Source organism: Toxotes jaculatrix, chromosome 1 (genome assembly GCF_017976425.1).
Source record: "Toxotes jaculatrix isolate fToxJac2 chromosome 1, fToxJac2.pri, whole genome shotgun sequence".
Lineage (NCBI taxonomy): Eukaryota > Metazoa > Chordata > Actinopteri > Toxotidae > Toxotes > Toxotes jaculatrix.
This window is the reverse complement of record NC_054394.1, coordinates 32392253-32416975: the sequence shown is the minus strand read 5'-3', so window position 1 is coordinate 32416975 and position 24723 is coordinate 32392253. Positions and strand designations below refer to the sequence as shown.

Here is a 24723-nt window from a genome sequence, read left to right as displayed (position 1 = left end):
TTAGTCACTGTCCAGCTGTTCACTGAAGCAGGAGTCAGGAAAGAAGCACAGAGTTCATTCAGAAAAACACAGCTCACATTTATTGACTTTTAGTTCAGGAGCCAAGTCTAACAAACATCTGGCACAAAGACGTAGCTTTCATTTTGAGTTTCCACACAACAACCTGCATCACAGATGAAACACAAAGCTCAGAGACAGGAAGAGACGCGACGCTCCGCAGCACGTCCCTGCGTCTGCGTCCACATACAGCAGAATTAAAACAGTGACGCTCACCGCTGAATGAAACGCTGCAGACGACCAGCCGGACACGTCTGTGCTGGAACCATACCGCTGAGCCCACCTCACCACTGGTCTGGGGTCAGTTCCAGTTCAAGTATCTTTACAGCATAAAGGCTTTTCTACAAGCAGCAGCATGTTGGTGTGTTATTACAGTCACTGTGGTCCAATGAGGCAGCAAGAAGGACAGGGCACATCACAGGTCACAGGCAGCCTGCTGCAGCAGCTTAACATGTACTGCATCATAAACACAGGAGGAACCACAGAGACCTGCAGGGGTCAGGGGTCAGGGGTCAGTCCCCCACTGCTGCAAACCCAGACAGTATCTGTAGTATTCACCTGTTTAATGAGCTCATTCAACAGATTCACTGGTTCACACTGGGAACGTTGGCTGGTTGGTGTTTCTTTGTGTTCTTTGTTCACATCACATGGAACTTTTTGTAAATCAGTTTTCAATCAAGTCCACATCCAAGTCTCAGGTAAGACAGGAAGGTTTGAATGAATATGAATGAGACAGATGGGACATGTCAAAATTTGTCCTGGAGGTAATCAAACCAAAATGTATAGAGAAAAGTGTCAAATCCATGTACAGGATTTTTACTTTGATGTCAGTGAGTGTTTAACTCACACTAATTACTGGGAACAGCAGAAGCACGTCACCGCCGAGCAGCCAGGGGGCGCTGTAGCATGAACCAGCCTGTGTGTTACCCAGAGGGGTGTTTGTGACAGTCAGACTGTGGTCATAGAAAGGCTCTGATTAGCTGTATACTGCCCCCTTCAGGACAGGTGTTGTCGTTGTGTTTATGACAGACTGACATGTTGAGTTGTCTGAAGACTGTTGTGTTGGCCTTGGCTGTGCTGTGTGCGCTCTGTGTCCTGCTGCAGGTCAGGACTCTGAAGCGGAGTGTGCGACAGCAGCTCTGACGTTAAGGCAAACAAACTCTTTGGCAAAACGAGACACAACAGACTGAAACGTGAAAAAACCGTCACACAAACATCTTCACTGTCAGCGTGTACACAACCTGCTGGTGGAATAATAAACCTGTGGACGGCCTGATGATTGGTCTTCACCTACACACACACACACACACACAAAACACAACGCACAGCTACACAGACACAACAGAGTAAGGCAGTTATAGACACACACTATAAATGTTCGTTAAGCTCTTTTTACACACTTTGGTCTTTCAAAATAAACTACTCTGTAGATTTGATATATTTGCAGCTTTACAAAATACATGTTTAGATTTTCTATGAGCAGCTGTGACAGAATAAATACACGTTAGTTGTGTGGATGCATGTTTACACCTGTTTGTCAATAAAAACAGAGCAATAAGGCTTTAAAAAGCTTCTATCAGCTGAGTCAGACCGCAGGCGAAGCTGTGCTGAGCCACTCACCATCAGGCGCTCACGCCGCTGTTAAAGGACAATTCCACTTTATTACAACATGGGTCTGTTGTCCTTCGTTCTGATCAGCTGTGATGGAAATGAACTCACCAGGTGTGTGAGTACAATGTTCACAGTTTAGACCAAAGTTGTAAAAACACAGAATTCTCCTTTAACAGAATCCCTCAGTCAGTGTCCACCCCCAGCACCAGCATTAACATCACACGGTCTGATTGATTACATATTATTATTTGTAGATTTGATCAATACTACGCTGGTTTTCCTATAGAGACCTAAAGAAGAGCAGCAGCGACACGTTGAGGTGATTCTGTCCATGAGCAGTTACAGACACTGAGTTTGATCAGAGGGAGCATCAGGACACAACCAGGAATATTAATATTAAAATATTCATCTGATCATCTGATTCTTCTTCTGCTCGTTAAATCTCACGTTCAGACTCAAACCATCACTGAGTGTCTGCTAACACGTCTGCTGTCACACACACACACACACACCGCCATAAATACAGCACCACACGTGGATTAATCCGCTGCTGAGCCTTTTCACAGGAAACTGAATATCTGTGAGTTTGTTTTAAAGACTGACGTGTTCAGCAGGAACCGCTGGGCTCAGAGGTCAGAGGTCACAGCTCTGAGCCACAGACTGAGACTGACTCTCTGTGGGTTTGAGTCTGAACGTTAGATTCAGGGTCAGTTACTCTAAACGAAGCGTGGACCTGACGAACAGACTGACAGAGACGTGGATGCGTTTCGTTTTGTGTGAGTCAGGTGACTGACAGGAAGCAGAGTGTGCACGATGCAGCTGTGATTTCTAACTGGTTCTCGCTGGTTTGTGGTTTGGTGTGAACCTGTCACCTCCATCACCGAGCAGCTGTCCGTACCTTTCATCTGAAGACCCTCTGGAAGCGGCAGGAGCCGGTGATGTGCTCAGCATCAGGAGGTTAGGGTGGTGAAGTCAGCCCCCCAGGCTGGTCCGGTCCGGTCCGGCTCGGATGTCTCACTCTGAGCTGCGATTAGGTCGAGCGGACAGAGCAAAGGCGACGGCTCGTGAGACGACGAAGGCCGCGGCAGGACGGATGATCATCAGACAGAGAGGCTCTCAGGTGAGAACAGACATACTGAGCTGGTTTCCTATTGGCCGGCCTAACAGGTAGGTGGTTGTCTGACGTGTGCGTGTGTGTTGCAGTGAAGGTGTCCTGAAGCTGCTGATTGGTGGAGTACAGTTCCCGCTCTGTTCTGCAGGTGTGTTTACTGATCTGGGATCTGTTGTTACAGCTGGGTGGGGCCTCGGCTGTGCGGCTCACTGCTGCCAGGGTGGGGTGCCGTCACCAGGCTCCTCAGGTAGACGCAGGGGTTCCTCCTCCTCCCCGAGCCAGGGGCGGAGCCCGGTGGAGGTGGTGGGGGCGGCAGAGAGCCGGGGGGCCTCAGAGACGACATGAGTGGCTGCATCTCCTGCAACGCTCCGCCCTCCTCCTCGTCTTCCTCCTCCTTCTTCTTCTCTGGAAAGCAGAAGGAGCCCTGTGACACCTGGGCTCCGATGGAGGAGGTGCTGCCCCCCACGCTGCCCGGTGGGGTGTAGGAGGCTGGGCGGGGTCCTCCCAGTCTGGAGAGGGCGCTCACTCGGGGATGGACGGGCTCTGCAGGGGCGGGTGGAGAGGAGATGCTCTCCAGGGAGGAGATGCTCTGGTTCCAGGCCTGCTGGAGGTCCACCGGGATGATCTTAGTGGCCTCCACAGACACACAGGGGGGAGGTGAGCCCACGCTGCCCTTCCACGGTAAGTGGCTGTCTCCACTGGTGGGTGAGGGGGTCGGACTCTGACACCCGTCCAGAGCTGCTGGGACTGAAAGAGGAGACACAACAGGACAGTTACTGCTGAGTCAACATCCGGCCGCCGACATCTGCTGCCAGAGACAGATGTTACCGTCTCCATGACAACCAGGAGAAAGGTGTGTGATCTCTGCAGGGAGGCTGGTTTTACCTGATCTGGGTCGTTCTTTGGGCGTCTCCGCCTTGCGAGCTACGAAGGTGATCCCAACATCCTCGTCCTTCTCTGGGTCTGAGTGTTCGGCTTTGTCCTCCTCCGACTCCACGGGAACAACCACGGGATCTGAACACACACACACACACATCACTACGCACACACACTGAGCACCTTCGATCCAGAGCGGGACGTATGAAGATGCTAATGATTGGTTGCTTGGTGGCTGTAGTAAAAGGTGACGGGGCCTCTGATGCTGCAGATATTCAGGAGCCTGAGCTGCAGCTCTCCCTCTCACTCACCCTTCCCTCCCAGCATTATTTGGGTTACCTTTGTCCTGCCAGCTGACATTGCGTCTGGGTTTGTCGCTGCCGTCCTCCTTGGCGTCGGATCCTCGACGCTGTTGAAAGCAGAATAAACACGAGTTCACCTGCAGCCATAACAGGAAGCAGCCGGCCTCCAATCAGCACGAGGCTTCGTGTTTCATAACAGAGCAGAGACAGATTCCTACTGTAATTAAGGAGAAATGTGGGAAGACCAAGCTGTTAATTAGAGTTAAATGTGTGTTTCACAAACACACACAGGAGTGTGTGTGTGTGTGTGTGTCTGTGTGTGCGTGTGTCTGTGTATGTGTGTGTATGTGTGTGTCTGTGTGTGTGTGTGTGTGTGTGTGTGTGTGTGTCTGCACACGGTTCCTCAGAGAATAAAGACAGGTGAGTGTGTGTGTGTCTGTGTGTCTGTGTGTGTGTGTTTGTGTCTGTGTGTGTGTGTGTGTCTGTGTCTGTGTGTGTGGTGAACGTGTCCTGCCTTCTTCAGGCTTCGCTCCTTCTTATGTCGTTTGTATCTGGTGGATTTGAACGTCTCCATGCGGCTCCTCATGTTCCTCTGAAACACCTCCCGGTCCTGACGCTCCTTCTCCCCCAGAGGCATGAAGTGTCGGCTGTAGTGGGACTGATACTGAACATCCACCGCACCACACCACACCGCACCGCACCGCACCACACCGCACCGCACCGCACCACACCGCACCACACCACACCGCACCGCACCACACCGCACCACACCGCACCGCACCGCACCGCACCACACCACACCACACCACACCGCACCGCACCACACCACACCACACAGTCAGGACAGGTGATCAGTACAGACTCTGTGATACAGGTTTACAGAGAACTGTTGGAAAATGTGAACTGTGAAGGTTTTCCTCCTGCATGGGAGGGAGGGGGGAGGGAGGGGGAGGGAGGTGGGAGGGAGGTGGGAGGGAGAAACTGTGTGATCGAACTCGAAGTCAGTGTCTGTGTTACCCGTCTTCTGGGTTTGTACAGGTTTTCTGCAAGGACATGGTGTGTCTCCGTGTCCTCCTCCACTTTGGCTCCAGGCACGTTGTCAATCACCTGGAGGTCCAGACACACACCGCTGCCGTTCTCACGCCTGGAACACGCCAACAACACACAGTTAGCGTGATACCAGAAGCTGCTCAGCTCAGACTGTGTCACTTAAATAAATAAAAATAAAAAGTGTTTCAGAGAAACAACAAAATTCACTACAGCTCCCATGATGCTTTACCTGCTGAGACTTATGGGATACGTGTTTCAGGATGAACTGATTTGCTATCAATCATGTCCTGTTTTTATGTGAAGTACAACATGTGAATCTGTCACACACACACACACACACACACACACACAGAGTCATGTGACTCACAGGTAGTTGGTGACATTGGTGACTTCAGGGAACGAGGCTCTGCTGGTCATCGAGGGCAGAGACAGTCTGGCTGAGGTCAGGACGTTCCCACCCTGCACACACACACACACACAAAGGTCAAAGGTTAAAGGTAAAGATTAATGGTTTAAGCATCTCCTGGCTGCTCAGTCCTTTCTGTCCCCACTGTTTCTCCCCTTGAAGACCACATTTCCCATAATCCCTTATCTCTCTCACAGCAAACAGACACGTCCCAGGACTGCAATAATCCTTCACACCTCCATCACACCTCCATCTGATAATCTGTCTCATGTCTTTTTCCTTCTGTGACTCTAACATTAGCAGCGAGGACATTTTATGAGCGATGACAGGTTTTCAGTTTCACACACACACATCAGCCCGACAAACACACACACATCCCACCGACACACACACATCAGCCTGACAAACACACACACATCCCACCGACAAACACACACACATCAGCCTGACAAACACACACACATCCCACCGACACACACATCCTGAGGTGGCGTTACCACATGAGGACCAGCTGTTGGAGAAGAGCTCCATCTACAGGATGTTCATGGAGCTCACAGTCAGACAATGAATCTACAACACAACTGAACCAGGTGTGAGTTCATGGCTGTTCAGCTCACTGTGGCTCCTCCTCCTGAATCTTACCTGGTCGATGACGCTGATGGCGTCTCTGATGTTGATCTTCTGATACGCCTCCCACAGTTCACTCTTCCTGTACACAGACTTCCTCAGCAGCAGCTTACTCAGGTAGTTCTTGTCAAACTGCTCCCACCTGAGCAGGACACACACACACAGACACACAGACACACAGACACACACAGACACACAGACACAGACAGACACACACAGACACACAGACACACAGAGACAGACACACACACAGACACACAGACACACAGAGACAGACACAGCAGTGAAGTCAGGCCTCTGTGATCAGCAGCTCATCTCTCAGCTTTGTGTTTGTGTTACTGGTCACACATACGCTGACTCCACACACACACTGACTCCACACACGCACACTGACTCCACACACACACTGACTCCACACACACACTGACTCCACACACGCACACTGACTCCACACACACACTGACTCCACACACACACACTGACTCCACACACACACTGACTTCCTCCTGACAGCGACCAGCTCCCCCTGGTGGTCACAGTCAGTGATTACATCAGTGACAATGATCTAAAGCTGCTTTTCATGTCGTCACACTGTTGATGCTCTGATTATCATAACGTCACTGTGGGGGACAGGAGGACTCACTTGTCTCTCCAGTGGTGGTATCCTTGCAAGCCTGCGATGTCCTCCACTGCAGTCAGGATGTGGTCAAAGGCCTGAAAACCACACACACACACACACTGTAACCACTGAACACCTGTACCTTACAACAACCCGTAAACCCAGAAGAAGAAGTCCTCTCACCCTCTCGTGGATCTCCTCGTTGATGGTCGGCTTCCTGCTGGTGGAACGAGGAACTTTGAGCCACTTTACCAGAGGCTTGATGGTCAGACCCTGACGGAGAGAGATAAAGTGTAAGGATTCAGATTCAACGTGATTCCTACAGAAACTGTGACGGACACACGAGGACGAGCAGCAGCTTCTGCCACAGGAGTGAATGTAAAATGACAGAATTCGATATATGGGTCAGAACGCAGATTAATCATCATCCGTCTTCAGTCGTAACATTTCAGTCCATCCTCTGAGACACAGCCGTCCCACTAAAACTCTCCTGTTACAGCTTCTCGGCTCCCTCACGTCTCATCGCTCGTTTCAATCGTTCAAATCAAACTAAGAGACGGATTCACACGTTTTCCAGTCTGTTGGCCTCATGAACACAGACACAGGTTTACGTTGCCGTAATCGCTCCTGTTCGTACTGGACATGGACACGTCCATCACTCGTGTTTTCCACAGGGCTGCGTCTCAGTGTCTGAAGTTAGTGGGCTCAGTGTGGACGGACTGCAGCTTGACCAGAGGACCTGACCTTTGGACAGACTCCATCAGCTGATGAAAGCACACGCTTCAGATTCAGAGTGTTCACAGTCTCAGACATAAACACACAGTAATTCATCAGCTGTTCGTGTCTCTGGCAGCAGAGAGAAGCAGAGACACTGAACCAGTTTAAACTAAACAAACATGATGTACAGCATGTTTACACTGAGAGAACATGTGTGTTCCTGTGTGTTTACACTGAGAGAACATGTGTGTTCCTGTGTGTTTACACTGAGAGAACATGTGTGTTCCTGTGTGTTTACACTGAGAGAACATGTGTGTTCCTGTGTGTTTACACTGAGAGAACATGTGTGTTCCTGTGTGTGTTCCTGTGTGTTCCTGTGTGTGTTCCTGTGTGTGTTCCTGTGTGTTCCTGTGTGTGTTCCTGTGTGTGTTCCTGTGTGTGTTCCTGTGTGTTCCTGTGTGTGTTCCTGTGTGTGTTCCTGTGTGTGTTCCTGTGTGTGTTCCTGTGTGTTCCTGTGTGTGTTCCTGTGTGTTCCTGTGTGTGTTCCTGTGTGTTCCTGTGTGTGTTCCTGTGTGTTCCTGTGTGTTCCTGTGTGTGTTCCTGTGTGTGTTCCTGTGTGTGTTCCTGCCGGATATCAGATCAGATTCTGCTGCTGATTTAGCTCGTCAGGATAATGACGCACTGAGCACGCTCCCCACTTTTCCACTGCGCAGGTAAACACATCAAACCTGAAGCAGTATCATGGAATCTGGCACAGGAAGTGGCGTCACTCCTACCTGGAACATGACCGTGAAGAAGACCACCACAATTGTTGTGGCGACGAAGTAGTCTTTGGCTTTGACGTGCTCGCTGTCCAGCAGCACCACCAGAGCGAAAGCCACCGCCCCCCGCAGGCCACCGTACGACATCACCACCTGGTCAATCTTGTCCAATGGGACAAGCCGGAAGCGGTTTAGAACCCAGGTTTGGCCAATCACACCTGGAGAACAGAGGTTACTAAGGGTCAGGATTTTCTGGGGTGGGTTAAAAATCACAAACAGAAACAGCCAGGTGTTTTAAACCAGCGGGGAGGTGGAGCTGCAGGAGGAGCGAGGCTGACGATCAGTGATCAGCATCACAACATCCCTCAGCTGTCAAGTTACATGTCACAGTCTGAAGGTCAGTGTTCGTCACGGCGACGCAGAAACGATTAAATTCACATGCATCATCAGCGGGAACATGTTCCTGCGTCTGAAGAATCACTGAAGGCAGACGAGGGAAGTCACTGACCCACAGCTCTGAAGACGAAGATGAAGATGAGGGTGCAGGACACCAGGCCGGTGTCCCACGCCCACTTGGACTTGTCCACAGCTGAGATCCCCAAGAAGATGAAGATGATGGTCTCTGCGATGCTGGCCAGAGTCTTCATTGTGTACTTAACCGTGGTCCGAGACTTCTGGGAAATGTTGGCCTCCACGTATTTATTGGCTCCGATGCCACAGAAGGTCATACTGAGGAGAGAGAGGCCGAACAACAGGGAAAGAGTCGTTGTTTATTTGTTTGTTTGTTTTCTTCCTCCCTGTCCCTGTTTGCACCTGTGCTTCTGACCCTCTGACCTGTGGAGCCTGAAACATGTGACTCTGAGCCTCAGTCCTTTCTACAGCTACACACTGTGTGTGTGTGTGTGTGAAACAAACCTGACAGAGGAAAGTAAAAAAGGTTTGTGAGGCCCAGTGTGTGTGTGATACAAATAAACCTGCTCGTACTGGTCACGGTGGTCGTTCTGGTTCGACTGGTCGACTTACGACAGAATGGCGGACAGGGAGAAGAGCTCGGCGGTCAGGTACGCCAGGTAAACCAGCAGGAAGACGAAGAGCGGCTCGATGATCCGGACCTTCTTGGTGAAGCGGGTGATGAAGCCCAGGATGACGGCGAAGACCAGACCCACCAGAGTCCCCCCGATGCTGACGATGAGGAAGGAGGCTGCAGAGGAAAGGAGGAGGAGTGAGGCGAGTACCGGAGGACTCAGACTCAGAGAATGTTTCGTTCTTTCCCGTGGACTCACCGACTCCTTTGAAGTAATCTGCCGTCTGAACGTTCTCCGCTCCCACCTCCACAAAGGAAATGTAGACTTTATATAAAACCTGTGGAGCAGAGACAAAGCTTTGTTTCTCACTTCTTACTGGTTTCCAGTGAAAAACACAGCTGGTTGTGATGCTGTGGTGTTTCCTGCTGTCGGAGGTCACAGAGACACCTTCGTGTTCGGAGACAGGGTTAAAGAGGTGTCCAAACCTGTGGACTCCTGTGGACCTGTGGAGCTTCTGACAGGTTCTGGATCAGTGTGAACACAGCAGAGAAACAGCTGCCACGCTAACAGCTGTCAGTCACAATACTCTGCTGCAAAGTATCATCAGTTAATCTCATATTCAAAATAAAAGCCTTTTTCTGTGGATGTGACTTTGCTGTCTGAGTCAGTGCTGAGCCACAGCATCCTGATGTTTCACTGCTTTTATTACTGATACTAAACGTCTTTCAACTGTACTTGTATATTTATATTAATGTTCTTCTGCTTTGTGCGACCCTTCAGTTTGTGCGCACACAGCACTGACCCACTGTCACTGTGTGTTTCCCTGTGATGCCACAGGAAGTCACAGCAGGCGTTAACAAACAGGTGACTGAGCTGCACTCGTCTGTCGTTTACTGTGAAGTTCCTCCTCCTCCTCCTCCTCCTTCTCCTTCTCCTTCTCCTCCTCCTCCTCCTCCTTCTCCTCCTTCTCCTCTTTCTCCTCCTCCTCCTCCTTCTCCTCCTCCTCCTTCTCCTCCCCCTCCTCCTCCTCCTCCTCCTCCTCCTCCTCCTCCCTGGGATCCCAGTATTCCCACACTTTGTTGGTGGGATTACTTCATATTCTGAGTTCTGCTGAGGATTAGAAAAGTGCTGAGTTAATCTGCTCAGAACTGTTTAATCTCACGTTACTGAGTCAGTGTGAACTTTTTGCTCTTGTTGCTGCCGCCTGTCTGTTCGTCATCGTCCTGTTGTTACCGAGCTTTAAAGGAACGTTGTGTTGTTTTCTTCAGGCAGGGCCGGGGGCCACTGTTTGACCCACAGCACACACTGGAGGTCAGGATGTCAGACAGCCGTACGGACGTACAGAAGAACTGAAGTTCTCCTTTAAAGCAGCAGAGAAACAGAGCTGCTGCCAGAAAACACACACACACACACACACACACACACACACACACACAAACAAACAAACAAACAAACAAACACTCACACTGTTACTACTAAAGCCGCCGCTGACACTAAACATTTCACTGCTTCTACTGGTCCAACTATTCACGAATGGATTAGTGAGCGAGCCTCTCGGGCTCCGGCCCAGGGGCCCCCGACCTCCTGGGCCCTCTGTGTGTTTGAAGGTCACACAACTTGTTCGAAGAAAAAACAACCACAAAGAAACAAAGAACTTCAGAACAAACACAAAACGATTACAAACAGAAGCTGAAGGACTCGAAACCATTTACAGTGGTTTTGTGTCTGGGGGCCGTGTTTATAGGAGGGGCCGGGGCCCAATGTTTCATAATCCATCTGTGCCACTATTACATAATACTATAAATACAACACTAAACAGTACACAGCTCACCCCCACCCCCACCCCCCCTCCCCCACCTGCTCCTGTTTTAGTCATTACTGACCTAGTAAGCCTCTCTGTTTCCATAGCGACACACAGACCTGAGAGTATGTGTGTGTTTACGCACGTTTCTGCTTTTACCTCTTTTGTCCTGTGTGTGTGTGTGTGTGTGTCTCACCACAGTGACGGCGTCGTTGAGCAGTGACTCTCCGAACACGATGATGAAGAGCATGTCGTTCACATGAACCTCCTCAAACACAGCGAGCACCGCCACCGGGTCCACGGCCGAGATCAACGCTCCAAACAACAGGAAGTCCATCAGCTCTGCCTGCACGCGCTCATCTGCACGCGCACGCGCACACGCACGCACGCGCACACACACACACACACACACACACACACACACACACACACACACACACACACACACACACACACAGACTCAGATGCTGATTTCCCATGAGGAGCTTTGGGTTCAGGACTGATCAGGTTTCAGCTTCTGTTTGGTACCTGAACGTCTCAGGAGGACACTCTTACTGTGCCTCACTCTTATTTCTGTCCTTATCAGACATTCCTTGTGACATGGTCTGTGACCTATGACCCCCCGTGACTGACCTATGATCCCCAGAAGTTTGGCGGCGTACAGGCAGAAGCCCGTGCAGAAGGCGTTCCACAGCGTTCCCACCACAGCGTACGTCAGGATGGCTCCCAGGTTGTCAAAGAAGAGGCGGGCTGGCATGAAGTACCCGGCGTCGCCCACAATCGTGGGCAGCAGGAAGAGGAAGAAGAGGGCGGGCTCCAGCTGATACAGCTGCTTTTTACTGGCTATGAGAACGACCCCGCCCAGGACCAGGCCCAGCAGGATCAGCATGCAGCTCTCTGGGACCACGGTGGTGAAGCGCTGGGAGAAGTGGAAAACTGCAGCACAACAAAAACACACACAACATGGAGGTCAGTGTCTGTGGATCTGCTGTCTGTGGATCTGCTGCCTGTGGCCCTGCTGTCTGTGGATCTGCTGCCTGTGGCCCTGCTGCCTGTGGATCTGCTGCCTGTGGCCCTGCTGTCTGTGGCCCTGCTGTCTGTGGATCTGCTGCCTGTGGCCCTGCTGTCTGTGGCCCTGCTGTCTGTGGATCTGCTGTCTGTGGCCCTGCTGTCTGTGGCCCTGCTGTCTGTGGCCCTGCTGCCTGTGGATCTGCTGTCTGTGGATCTGCTGTCTGTGGCCCTGCTGTCTGTGGCCCTGCTGTCTGTGGATCTGCTGCCTGTGGCCCTGCTGCCTGTGGCCCTGCTGTCTGTGGCCCTGCTGTCTGTGGATCTGCTGTCTGTGGCCCTGCTGTCTGTGGCCCTGCTGTCTGTGGATCTGCTGTCTGTGGCCCTGCTGTCTGTGGCCCTGCTGTCTGTGGATCTGCTGTCTGTGGCCCTGCTGTCTGTGGCCCTGCTGTCTGTGGATCTGCTGCCTGTGGCCCTGCTGTCTGTGGCCCTGCTGTCTGTGGATCTGCTGCCTGTGGCCCTGCTGCCTGTGGCCCTGCTGTCTGTGGCCCTGCTGTCTGTGGATCTGCTGTCTGTGGCCCTGCTGTCTGTGGATCTGCTGTCTGTGGCCCTGCTGCCTGTGGCCCTGCTGCCTGTGGATCTGCTGCCTGTGGCCCTGCTGCCTGTGGCCCTGCTGTCTGTGGATCTGCTGTCTGTGGCCCTGCTGTCTGTGGATCTGCTGTCTGTGGCCCTGCTGCCTGTGGCCCTGCTGTCTGTGGCCCTGCTGTCTGTGGCCCTGCTGCCTGTGGCCCTGCTGCCTGTGGCCCTGCTGTCTGTCACACTAACTGACACTGAACAGACGCTGGCTCCTGTGCTGTGAAGGTGGATGGAGCCTTGTCGAGCAGCAGGATGAATACAGAGGTTCTGTTGATATGTCAGGAGGTGGAACATGTTCTCTGTCAGTCAGAACACGGTTTAAATCTCACAAAATCTGTGTGTGTGTGTGTGTGTCTGTCTGTGTGTGTGTGTGCGCATGGCCTTGGACATGTAGTTAGGAATCCATCATTTAAGGTGTGCTGTGAGTCATTAACAAGACAATGACAAATGATCTCACACACACACACACACACACCAGGACAAACATTAGTGTCTGTCCTCATAAATCAACATGAGGGAAAAAAGCATCAAAGACTGAAGTGGACACATCGTGTGTCTCGTCTCCACGGTTTCTAACTGACGACCTCCAGGCTCCGTCACTGGAGACGCAGGGACACACCAACAGGAGCGTGAGCCCTCTGTGTGCGGCTGCGTCATCAGTGTCCCAGAGTCCAGAGGGCCGGACTTCCACACCAACCCCCGAACCTTCACGACTGTGAAGCTGCTCTCAGATCAGTTTTAGCTTTTCTTGCTTTAAAAGATGAATCAAAGATGCAGATTATTTTTCTGTCAATAAACTGATTGATGATCACTTCAGCTCCAGTTTGTCTCTTTCAAACATCAATAGTTTGTTGTGTACGTATCTGCTACTTGCTAATATTTTCTCTATCAATTAATCATGTTTTGAATTATTGGGTGAGGTTGGGGTGAGGTCGGGGTGAGGTCGGAGTCGGCCTAACTTCATTGTGCGTCCTTCAAACCTGAGGCCAAACATCTGGATCTGTGTCGTACAGATGCTGCATGAAACGGAACGAACTGTGATGGTGAAGCCGCCGCCGGCCGAGCTCAGAGCGGCTGAAGCTGCTGACTGTGACTTCCTGTTCTCTGACACGGACGCAGCATTAGAACATCGGTCCGACCCCGAGCCCCATGATGACTTCCTGCTTCAACAGCTCGACTCCTCCCAGTGGATAAACGCGGGGGCGGGAAAACGATGGAAATCACTATGGCAACAAACGAGTTTGAGTAAACAATCAACAACATTTGAGTCTGAAGTAAAACCTGGAAACTTCTACATTAAAGCTTCATCAGTTATTTTCCAGAGAAACTTGTAAACAAACAAATGAATACACACTCAGGTTGGAATAAACACACACACACACACACACACAGCTGAACCTCCCACACACCAGACGGACAGCGAGGACAGAGACACTGAGAACATTCAGCAGCTCGACATGAAGCTCAGAGACGAGAATGGACAGAGACTGAGGAGGAAAGTTCAGCTTTAAATCTGCTGCTGCATCGAACCTCACACACACACACACACACACACACACACACACACACACATACACAGACACATACACACACAAAATCAATGAATGAACATGTTGCTGTTACAGCAGGAGCGGTTAGCTTTAGGAAAGTAAACCATGGTTATAGTTAGCTGGTTAAAGTCAGGGAAGGATCATCACCATGGTGATATCTGATGGTCAGAGGGTTCTCTCTGCACTGTACATACAGCCCAGTTCAGCTCTGTGTAACAGGAACATCACTCAGTCAGTCACAGCAGTCACAGATCTCCATGATCCTCCATCTGGAGTGGTCTCTGAGTCCACCTGAAGACTCTCAGTCCACCTGAGGACTCTCAGTCCACCTGAAGACTCTCAGTCCACCTGAGGACTCTCAGTCCAGTGCTCCCTCACTTTTAGCTCAGTGTTTGGTCTCCACCAGCTCCTGAAGGGAACATCAGGCTCTTCAGCTGCTGAATGCTGCTCAGCAGGTCGAGGACAGAGGCTGTCCTGTTCCCATCCCAGGTTTACACTAAAATCAACTGATCCACGTCCGTCCTCAGTCTGTCCCTCCTCGGTTCCTGCTGAGGACGTCAGTGTGTGACTGAATAAACTGAACAGTCTGAACAGCAGATAAAGTTTGTGTTAAATGACGTCAGTGAAAGTCAGCAGTGAATGTGATGCAGGTTTATGTCTGATGTGTGTGAGGCAGGTCGGGCTGTCGTCACATGAGAGTAGAGAACTGGACTCAGCTGAATGAACAGAGCCTCAGTGTGTGTGTCTGTGAGTGTCTGTGTGTGTGTGTCAGTAACATTACCCCATTAATAAGCAGCATGTATAGCATGTTATTGTCCTGCAGCACAGTGAGTCACCAGCAGCTCAGGAAACACGACTGGCTGTGTGTGTGTGTGTGTGTGTGTGTGTGTGTGTGTGTGTGTGTGTGTGTGTGTGTGTGTGTGTGTGTGTGTGTGTGTGCGTGTGTGTGTGTGTGTGCATGGAGCCATGACGGAGGCACAAAATGTTTAAAGAGAGAGGAGGGGGAGGGTGAGGCAGGAGGGAGGAGGGGGACGGAGACACAGAGCTGGAGTCCTGCTGCTCTGAAACATCCTGAAGCCTTAAAGAACCAAACTGCAGTTTAATCTCTGTTTGCTTCCCTCACAGCTGGAAACAGCTGGAAACAGCTGCTGTTTCCACTGCGATGATTTGAAACTTCCTGCACAGACAGTTTATCAGTGACCGTGTTGGAAATAGTTTCATTGGTGTGACACTCTCCATGTGACACACTTACAGGAAATGATGCAACATTTACATCATGAGACATAAATCCAACTTCCCACAGAGGAAACTGTTTTTCCCACAGTGAAACATTTTGTTGGTCTGATGTCGTTTCCTGTTTGTTTCCACGGTTTCAGCCCTGAGCAGCTCCTCCACCTGCTCAGAGCACCTGTCTCACAGGACTTTCACCTGTCGCCCTCTCCTGCACCTGTGAGGTCTGATGTAAAGGTCGTGCAGGATTCTGTGGCTCAGTCCGGCTCTGATCAGCTTCACTGATTCTTTTATTAATCAAACAGACGTTTGTTAAACGGAGTCTAAGGACACAGATACGACCATCTGCCTTTACATCAGAGCAACACTCAGCTTTATCTGAGGTTCTAAGGTTCTGCTCTGGTTCTGTTTCCAGCAGGTCCTCAGAACCAGACTCAGACCCCAGGAGCTGGTCTCCGGTTCCCTCCTTCTCTGATGGGCTCTGTTCATTTGAGTTTTAAAGACTAAACCAGCCACAAGACTCTGGTCAAACTTCCAGTCTGGGTCCTGGTCCAATAAGAACCACACACACACACACACACACACACACACACACACACACAGAGTCAGACTTACGGATCTTGGCCACGCTCGCCACCAGGAGCCATATGGCGATGATGTACGGAGTCTGGACGTAGCTCCACTCCCACTGGACCACTCGGTACCCGCCGCCGTGATGATGGTCCTCCCCCCCGGTTTCCTCCTCGCCGGGGCCGCCCGGTTCCTCCGCCGCGGACCGGGCTGAGGCTACCCCGGGCGCCGCGTATTCCGCTCCGGGCTGCGGGAGGAGGAGGAGGAGCGGCGGGGCGGAGGGAGAGGCGGGGACCGGCGGAGAGAAGCCGAGCCCCGGCCCCCGGAGCGGCGGAGCGCCCGTCCCGGGCAGGTCGGCGGCGGCGGCCGTCAGCAGCAGCAGCATCAGACCGAGCGGCAGCATCTTCCCCCCGGAGCTCAGCGGGCTGACATCCTGCGGCCTTTATATACTCACCGAGACTACACGGAGCGGCGGAGGGAGGCCGGCAGCCCGTCACTACATCAACACACACATTCACACTCACGGGCTCCGGTAAGACACGGAGGAGGGGACACCGGAGCTGGACATGTGACCCGCCCAGTTCTCCTTTAAAGAGACGGAGACACTGCAGGTGAAACAGGGAGAGACGACTCAGCTGATGCTGATCTGAGACCCGATGCTGTGGTTCATCACTGACACTGCAGCACAGTGTACTCAGGTCCGTCACCGAGGCACTGGGAGTTCTGGGAGTACTGGGAGTAGAGTACTGTGGATTTCTCTCAGGAAGCTGTGTCTGAACGTAATAACATGTCTGGTCCTGCAGTTTATCTGTAATAATTCTGAGGCAGGTTTCACACAATGAGTCAAATTCATGAGACAGTGAGAAGAAGAATGAGAGAATAAGGAGCTGACTCCAGTTAATGAAAACACACATTCTTTATTAAAAAGCTTCATCAGCTCCACCTGGAACACCTTCAGTCCAATGTGTCCACAAAAAGTTCATCTGTCTCTTTCAGCTAAAACAGAGTCCTCATCAACAGAGTCACGGTGTCCTGTGAAGACACCTGGACTGGACCTGGACTGGACCTGGACCGGACCTGGACCGGACCTGGACTGGAACCGAAAACACCACAAAGTGCAAAAAACATCACAACTATACAGAAAATAACGGCTGTGCTCAGAGGAAAGGAGTGTACACACCAACACAGCAGCTCCCCATCAGTGTGACACACACACACACACACACACACACGCACACACACACACACGCACACACGCACACACACACGCACACACGCACACACACACACACGCACACACACGCACACACGCACACACACACACACACACACACGCACCCACACACGCACACACGCACACACACGCACACGCACACACGCACACACGCACACACGCACCCACACACGCACACACGCACACACACACACACGCACACACGCACAGAGTTTGTTGTTGAGTCGAAACCTCAAAGTTAAGCTCTGACCTCGGAAACTTTCCATGACACCTGGAAAAGTTCCCGCGCTGACAGAACCTGTGAGACATGTTCAGGGGGACACTGTCCACAGGTTCAGATCCTGTTTCACCGTTTCCTGCTTTCACTTAAAAACTGTGGAAGAACAAAATCTTTGGTTTTTATCATCAGTTCAGTCATCAGACATGAAGAGTTCCCTCAGAGAACCGAGGACGTTCCTCTGCTGGAACCGACAGAACCGACTCCACACTCTCCGCTTCCAGGCTCCACCTCTGGTTTCAAGGATTTTCAAAACCTTTAAGGACTTTATGTTCGTGTGTGTGTGTGTGTGTGTGTGTGTAACGTGGTAACTTCAGAACACACAAAGAGACAAAAATGAAGCAAGTGTTTGTCCAACGGGTCAGAAAGACATTTACCACTGAGGACACACACCAGACAGGTATCTGTCTGTGTGTAGCTGTCTGTGTGTAGCTGTCTGTGTGTAGTGATATTGTGTAGCTGTCTGTGTGTAGCTGTGTGTGTGTAGTGATATTGTGTAGTTGTCTGTGTGTAGCTGTGTGTGTGTAGCTGTGTGTGTAGTGATATTGTGTAGTTGTCTGTGTGTAGTTGTCTGTGTGTAGCTGTGTGTGTGTAGCTGTGTGTGTAGTGATATTGTGTAGTTGTCTGTGTGTAGCTGTGTGTGTGTAGCTGTGTGTGTGTAGTGATATTGTGTAGTTGTCTGTGTGTAGCTGTGTGTGTGTAGTGATATTGTGTAGCTGTTGTCGTCTCGCGGTCGTTGAAAATCAGGCTGAAGTTAAAACAATATGGCGGCAGCTGTTGCGTCTCCTCAGTCGTCCACACTTTGCTCAGCTGTGTGTGTCTGAGACGTGTGTTGTTCTTTGTGTTATCATTAATGAGGACACTGAGTCAGAGGGGACAGCGTTGTGTGTCTGTCCTGAGTTTCTATATCATCGTTCAGACTCGTCCATGTCAGAGCCACAGCAGAGAAGCAACATCTGTCCCGCTCAAACGTCTGTGTCCCAGCAGCTGAGGCAATAAAGTTTGCTGAGTTTGAATGAGCGAGCAGAGAGTCCGCTCCCGTCACCTGATGGAGACTCGAATCCACGGCGTGGGCCCGTCCATCAGTCTGAGCAGAGGCTCAGACTTTGTCTCCTGTCTTGTTGTTGAGTCCCAGAGCCTGAACCACGTCCAGACTGAGACCGCTCTTCAGAGTCCTCCTCACTGAAAGACACACACACACAGACACACACAGACACACACACACACACAGTAAGCTCATGTTGTGTGGCTGTGAGCAGCAGTGTGTTGGGGGGTCGTGGAGGTGAAATGTCTCTAACAGCTCAGACGGACACTTTCACTCAACCTCAGAAACATGAACAACTGTGCATCCTTCATCTACAAAGACAAGAGGACAAACGGAGACAGACTGGAGACAGAAGGACAGCGTGAGCCTCCACACACACTGAGCAGATCTGAAAAGATAAAAACCAGCTCTGGACTCTTTGTCCTGCATGAATGGATCAGAGCGTCCTCCAAACAGCAGCAGGACACTTGGATTGGACGGTTTAAGGTGATGATTATCTGCTCTGAACAGATTTACTGAGGACGTGAAAACAGAGACAGAGATATCGTCCTGTTTTGGACACAGAGCTGCTGTTGTGTCTCAACACAGTCTGAACTCACTCGACCTTCTCAAGATCAAAACCAGGTTTGTCACTGATGAGCAGAAAAGCAGGAGGAAACTCCCGTCTGTCCCACAGATGTCCATCAGATCTGTCCCCTCAGACACTCTTAAAGGAGCATTCCAACCTTTCTGTCTGCTGACTCAGGGTCAGTTTGACTAAATCAACCCCGGACTAACTAAAACCATCATCACATCAGGCTGTGAACTCACGTGACTTCCTGTTGAGTCTGGAGCGTTTTCGGGTCTTGGGACTGGATGCTCTGTCCGATGGATTCTGGGTAACGGATTTGACCAGTCTGTCCATGATCTCCTCTGTGGCGTCGTCCTGGGAGCTGGTGCCATCCTCTTTGGCTACAGACATCTGAGATGGACTCACCCTGCCCAGACCTGAAGACCAGAACCAACAAATCAACCAGAACCAGGACTCGAATAAGACGCGGATCTGAAAGGACGGACGCAGTGAAGAGCAGAGACGTCAGCAGCATCTGTCCTCTGTCTGCCACAGCATTTTTTAGTCTTAGTTATTCTGACTCAACCTGTAGTGAGTCCCAGTTATTTCTACAGACACTGTTAGAGTTCAGGATAAAGCCCAGAGTCGTACTAACCAGGTATGAGGTCCTTGAACTTTACCTGAGTTTTTCTATTTCTGCTAATTCATATTTTCACTTCGTTACTTTTCAGATTTTACAGAAAACAACATGATAAACATGGAAGTCGGTCGGTAACAGATCAGGTCTTACTGCGGACGGCCCTGGAGCGCCGCAGGCCGCTCTGCTCAGCCCTCAGGCTGCTGTTGTTGCTGATCAGCAGGTTCTTCATGTTCTCATGCTCCTCCTCCTGACCCGGCTCCGCCTCCGCCGCCAGGGAGACTGGGGAGGGACTGTCCTGACGAGGCACCGCCCCCGAAAACTTCTCCGTCTGAGAGGAAGAGGAGGAAGAGGAGGAGAGGAGGAAGAGGAGGAAGAGGAGGAGAGGAGGAGAGGAGGAAGAGGAGGAAGAGGAGTGAACTCACAGAAGAAGATTCAGACTGATCTTCAGACGACGCTAAAATCTCCTTTCAAAGGTTTTCAGCTGATTTCTGTGGAATCACGTAAAATTCTTCATTTCAACATCGTCTTCATCTCAGCTCACAGTCTATTCATTCATTTTAAAATTAACAGTGTACAGTGCTGCATGATGGGTATTTGGGGAGCTGCAGTGACCTCAGTATCCCTTTACGCATCAGTAATAACACATATGAACAGGCTGCGGTGCTGAAACTTCGTGGACTCTGGACTCAAACTGGGACTGGGCTCTGAAAAAGAACGTGACTGGGAGATTCCAAAAGATAAAGTCTCCTGATGAGCAGCTGAGCCTCTGACCTCCCTGCAGCAGCAGGAGGGGACTCAGCGTCCCCGATGGACGGTTTACCTCGGTGATCATCTTGCCTCTGGTCTTGGTTCTCTCTCGGTGAGCGGCTCGTTTTCGTTTGAGCGTGAGGACTCGCTCTCTGTTGGTGCGATACTCCAGAGCAAACTCACTGACGATCCGACAGAAGCTGGTGACTTTAATGTCTCTGACCGAGGAGGACGGGTGACCCAGGAACAGCAGGAAGGAGTGGAACCTGGGGGGGACAGGGGGGGACGGGGGGGACATTAGTGATACTATTTAAAATCAAAGTCCTTCAGATCTTAGACATTCGCTCACAGTCACACAAATAAATTCACAACAGATTTTTGTTGATTATTGTGTGTATACAGTGTGTGTGCGTGTGCGTGCGTGTGCGTGCGTGTGCGTGAGTGACCAGTGCGTGTCCGACCTGTTGATGACCCTCCTGTGGACGACCTTCAGGATGATGATCCTCTGAGTGCAGTCCTTCAGGAAGTCTGTCATCTTGTTCTTCAGCACCGCTTTGGTCTCATGTTTGGCCACCACCTTCAGGTTGTCCCATGATGCTTTGCAGCGTCTCTCCAGCTGGACCAGGTTCTCCGAGAGCAGCTCAAAGTCCACCTGAAAAAAAAAACTCACCTGGTCAGCGCCTGTCTCGGCTACCTGACCTGGACGTCCCCGCAGAGCGGGTCGGAAACAGGTGAAACCACAGTAGAACAGAACAGCCGTACTTTGGCCGATCGCGTGATGGCAGGAATCTCAGAGTACACATCAGAGGATTCTGGGTAATTCTCCACCACCAGGCTGCAGGTGTGATGCAGCAGAGACTGACGGTGAACCGTGTCCTTCACTTCCACCACCTTCTCCAGGTAACCCAGCTCAAAGCCTTTAGCCTGGACACACAGACACACACACACAGACACAGACACAGACAGACACACAGACACACAGACACACACACACACACACACACACACACACACACACACAGACACACACACACACACACACACAGATTAGAGCTGCAGATAATCACTGTTGTCTTTTCAAACACAGATTAAAAACTGAGCTGTTTCCACAAAGTGATCTGAACCATTGAACCAGTTCAGCTGTAAAACTGGATCCAGGATCAATGATATGATCAGTTAATGAGAGCGAGTGTGTGTGTTTGTGTGCGTGCGTGTGTGGGTGTGTGTGTGTGTTCTCACGTTGGAGCTGTTGAGGAAGTTTCCGATGGCGAGCAGCGTGGCCAGGATTCTCCTGAAGGTCTGATTGGACGCCAGCTGCTCCATCCCCAGCTTCAGATCAAACAGTGGCTCTGCGATCTCCTGCAGGGGGCGACACACTCACACATTCAGCATCCCGTCTCTGCAGCTGTCTCCTGATAACAGTGTGTCTCAGCAGGACTCTGCTGCCTCCGTGTGTCAGCCCTCAGCTACACTCCATTTTAATTATGACTCATCTGCAGATTATTTCTGATCAATAATTAGATCTGGTGTCTGTGTCAGATCGTCTCCCTGATGTTAAACTGTGTGTGTCTTTGCTGTGTGATGCAGCTGCGTGTTGTTAAACTGCCTCTACACTGCGAGTCAGATCCTCAGAGTCAGAGTCAGATCCTCAGAGTCAGAGTCAGATCCTCAGAGTCAGATCCTCAGAGTCAGAGTCAGAGTCAGATCCTCAGAGTCAGAGTCAGAGTCAGATCCTCAGAGTCAGAGTCAGAGTCAGATCCTCAGAGTCAGAGTCAGATCCTCAGAGTCAGAGTCAGATCCTCAGAGTCAGAGTCAGAGTCAGATCCTCAGAGTCAGAGTCAGAGTCAGATCCTCAGAGTCAGAGTCAGATCCTCAGAGTCAGAGTCAGATCCTCAGAGTCAGAGTCAGAGTCAGATCCTCAGAGTCAGAGTCAGAGTCAGATCCTCAGAGTCAGAGTCAGATCCTCAGAGTCCTGTAACTCAGATCTGGGGTCAGTCTAAGTGCTGTTGTGTGCGTGTTGGTGTGCGTTACCTTCTCCAGAGCCTCGTAGTTGAGTTTGAAGGCCCAGAGCTGCAGGCGGGGGGTCAGGGCACTGATGGAGGCCAGGCTGAACAGGAACTGCTCTGCGGTGCCCAGAGGGACGTCAGGATTTGCCAGCTGAGCCTCCTGGATCCTCTGCTTCTCCTCCTCTGTGGGGATCATGGTCAGGATCTTCTGCTCAGGACGGGGGGGGGGGGGGGGGGGGGGTCAGCTTGGTCTGATTCAGGGCTTAGTATAAATACATTTGTGGTTCCTGGTCTGGTTAAATGAGCACTGGTTTGATTTGAATGTACCAGAGAGCGTACGACAGGAAGTGGTCCTTACCTCTATCCCCTCCTTGCTGATGGCGAACTCGTCGAAGTTGAGGATGGCGGTCTTGATGACGTGGACAGCCGGCAGGACAGTCATACCGATGTTGATGGCGTTGCTCCTCTTGGGGTCCAGAACCAGAATCTCGGACTTCTTGGTCTCGGGTCCTTTCTGCATGTTGATGCACAGTGTTGTTACTTTGACCATCAGTTATCTCATCATTTCCTGTTCCCCTGATCACATGACTCGTGTGTGGAGACAGAGGCTGTGTTTTGTGTCGTTATATCAGTCGTCAGTGTGCGACGGGACAGTGTGAGCACAGACACACACACACACACACACAGATCCATGTCACAGCCTGCGCTCACATGTTAATCACACGTTCATCACAGACGCAGGACTGAGACACAGATAACAGCAGACGGACACAGTGACAGGTGAGGACAGCTCGTCTTCCTGCAGGTGTCTCTGTACTCACTGACACCTGAGTCAGCTGCACTGCCTCACTTCTTTCACCAGGTGGCAGTGTTCACATTATTTCTCTTTCATATGATTAATATGAATCTGCTGCAGCGATTGGTCGTGATGTCAGAGACGTCTTATTTTTGAGACGTTGGACTCAGAGCTGCTCGTCTCTGATGACGGAGGCAAATTAAACAGAAGACACTGACACTGACTGTGGACAGAGACTGTGGACAGACAGCTCCCCTGCTCTCCTTCCTGCTCTGCAGAGGATGAACCCTCTGTAATAACCCTTCGATCTTTCCCTGAGCGCCACCTTCAGGACAAACTGTACATGTTTAGCTGTCCAACACGGTCATAGTGTGGCTATGAAAAACAGGCCTGGTTACCTTGGCAACAGGGAGTTCCTTGGCTTTAGACTCAAACAGATGTTCGAGTCGGGTGGTGTCCACTGCCACTTTGTCCAGAGACGCCCAGACCGTCCCCCGGCCGAAGCGACACTTCTGAGGTCTGTCCGCCTGCTTCAGCTCCTTCCAGAACAACTTCACCGTCTTCTTCTTCTTCTGGGAGAACACGGCCGCCGAGGACGAGGAGGGAGGAGGGGGAGGAGGAGGAGGAGCGCCTGGTGGAGGGGGAGGAGGCGGGGGAGGAGCCAAACCCCCTGGCGGAGGAGGTGGGGGAGGAGGTGGAGCAGCCAAGCCCGGGGGAGGAGGAGGAGGGGGAGGGATGCCAGAGAAGCAGGAGGAGGAGGAGTCGAAGGTATCCATGTCCAAGACGTCGATGTCCTCCTCATCCAGCAGGTCGGAGAAGTCCAGGTCTTTGATGCGCAGGGCGGCGGCGCTCGGCTGCAGCTGGTCCCAGGCATCGGCGGGGCCCCCGGGGCCCAGCGGGGTCATCTGGGTCGTCTCCAGGCGGCGGGCGTGGCTCTCTGCATCGATGCTGCTCTGCTGCCGGAGGTGACGGCTCTGAAGGGGTCACAGGTCATCAGTCACATGATCACTTTATGTGTATGAATGAATGAAGGTGAGTGTGTGTGTGTGTGTGATCCAGACTGACCTGCTGCTCTTCAGCCAGTCGGGCCCGTGCTGCCTGGGCCGAGCCCTCCAACCCTTCCAGCTCCGCCCTGCGGGAGGCGCTGCTCTCGCTGGAGACGGAAGGCTCCTCTGAGCGCGCTCTGAAGCTGGACAGACGCTCCAACACACGACCCCGACCCCCGAGATCTCCACCGCCTGAAAGGAGGGAAACACACAAGTGTCACTCTGCCACAGTTTCTACAACTAAACTTTATTCATCACACATTTCAGAAATTTCAGATTAGCGTTGACGCTCGTCTGATGAGCGTGGGTTTGTAAAGGTTCACGCTCTGTGCTGATGCTCTGAACGCCGCGGCGCAGAAGCGTGGGCTCTCTCACCGGGTTGGCCGCTCCCTTCCTCCTCGGTGGCGGCAGGAGCGTCAGCCGTCGGG

General features: G+C 51.6%; 2 protein-coding genes across 7 annotated transcripts in view; both read right to left on the bottom strand.

Annotated features, from left to right (window-relative positions):
* Positions 1-74: 74 nt before the first annotated feature.
* Positions 75-16357, bottom strand: slc9a5 (solute carrier family 9 member A5). Its single transcript, XM_041042628.1, has 16 exons — positions 16000-16357; positions 11597-11899; positions 11160-11323; positions 9421-9499; positions 9161-9338; positions 8646-8866; positions 8153-8355; positions 6843-6932; positions 6684-6754; positions 6056-6182; positions 5375-5466; positions 4975-5101; positions 4472-4621; positions 3995-4064; positions 3665-3793; positions 75-3526 (listed from the first exon to the last, which is right to left on the bottom strand). The coding sequence occupies exons 1-16, from the start codon at positions 16355-16357 to the stop codon at positions 2955-2957; spliced, it is 2934 nt and encodes a 977-aa protein (XP_040898562.1). The 3' UTR covers positions 75-2954.
* A 1706-nt stretch (positions 16358-18063) lies between these two features.
* Positions 18064-24723, bottom strand: part of fhod1 (formin homology 2 domain containing 1) — a 36519-nt gene continuing 29859 nt past the window's right edge. For all 6 annotated transcript variants that reach the window (XM_041064537.1, XM_041064619.1, XM_041064699.1 and 3 more), the window contains 12 exons: positions 24671-24723; positions 24315-24487; positions 23648-24223; positions 22812-22967; positions 22479-22661; positions 21687-21806; positions 21210-21371; positions 20909-21099; positions 20521-20713; positions 19851-20028; positions 19321-19497; positions 18064-18647 (listed from right to left, as the gene is read on the bottom strand). The exon at positions 24671-24723 is cut by the window's right edge and continues 97 nt beyond it. In XM_041064537.1, the coding sequence (XP_040920471.1) occupies positions 18565-18647; positions 19321-19497; positions 19851-20028; positions 20521-20713; positions 20909-21099; positions 21210-21371; positions 21687-21806; positions 22479-22661; positions 22812-22967; positions 23648-24223; positions 24315-24487; positions 24671-24723 (2245 nt within the window). In that variant the 3' untranslated portion in view covers positions 18064-18564. The remainder of the gene's footprint in view (positions 18648-19320; positions 19498-19850; positions 20029-20520; positions 20714-20908; positions 21100-21209; positions 21372-21686; positions 21807-22478; positions 22662-22811; positions 22968-23647; positions 24224-24314; positions 24488-24670) is intronic.

Coding starts and splice junctions, on each gene's coding strand:
- slc9a5 (XM_041042628.1), bottom strand. CDS start 16,357: ATGCTGCCGCTCGGTCTGATGCTGCTGCTGCTGACGGCCGCCGCCGCC. Junction 9,500..11,159: donor TCAACGACGCCGTCACTGTG/GTGAGACACACA, acceptor TCTGCTCCACAG/GTTTTATATAAAGTCTACAT. Junction 5,102..5,374: donor ACCAATGTCACCAACTACCT/GTGAGTCACATG, acceptor GGCGTGTTCCAG/GCGTGAGAACGGCAGCGGTG.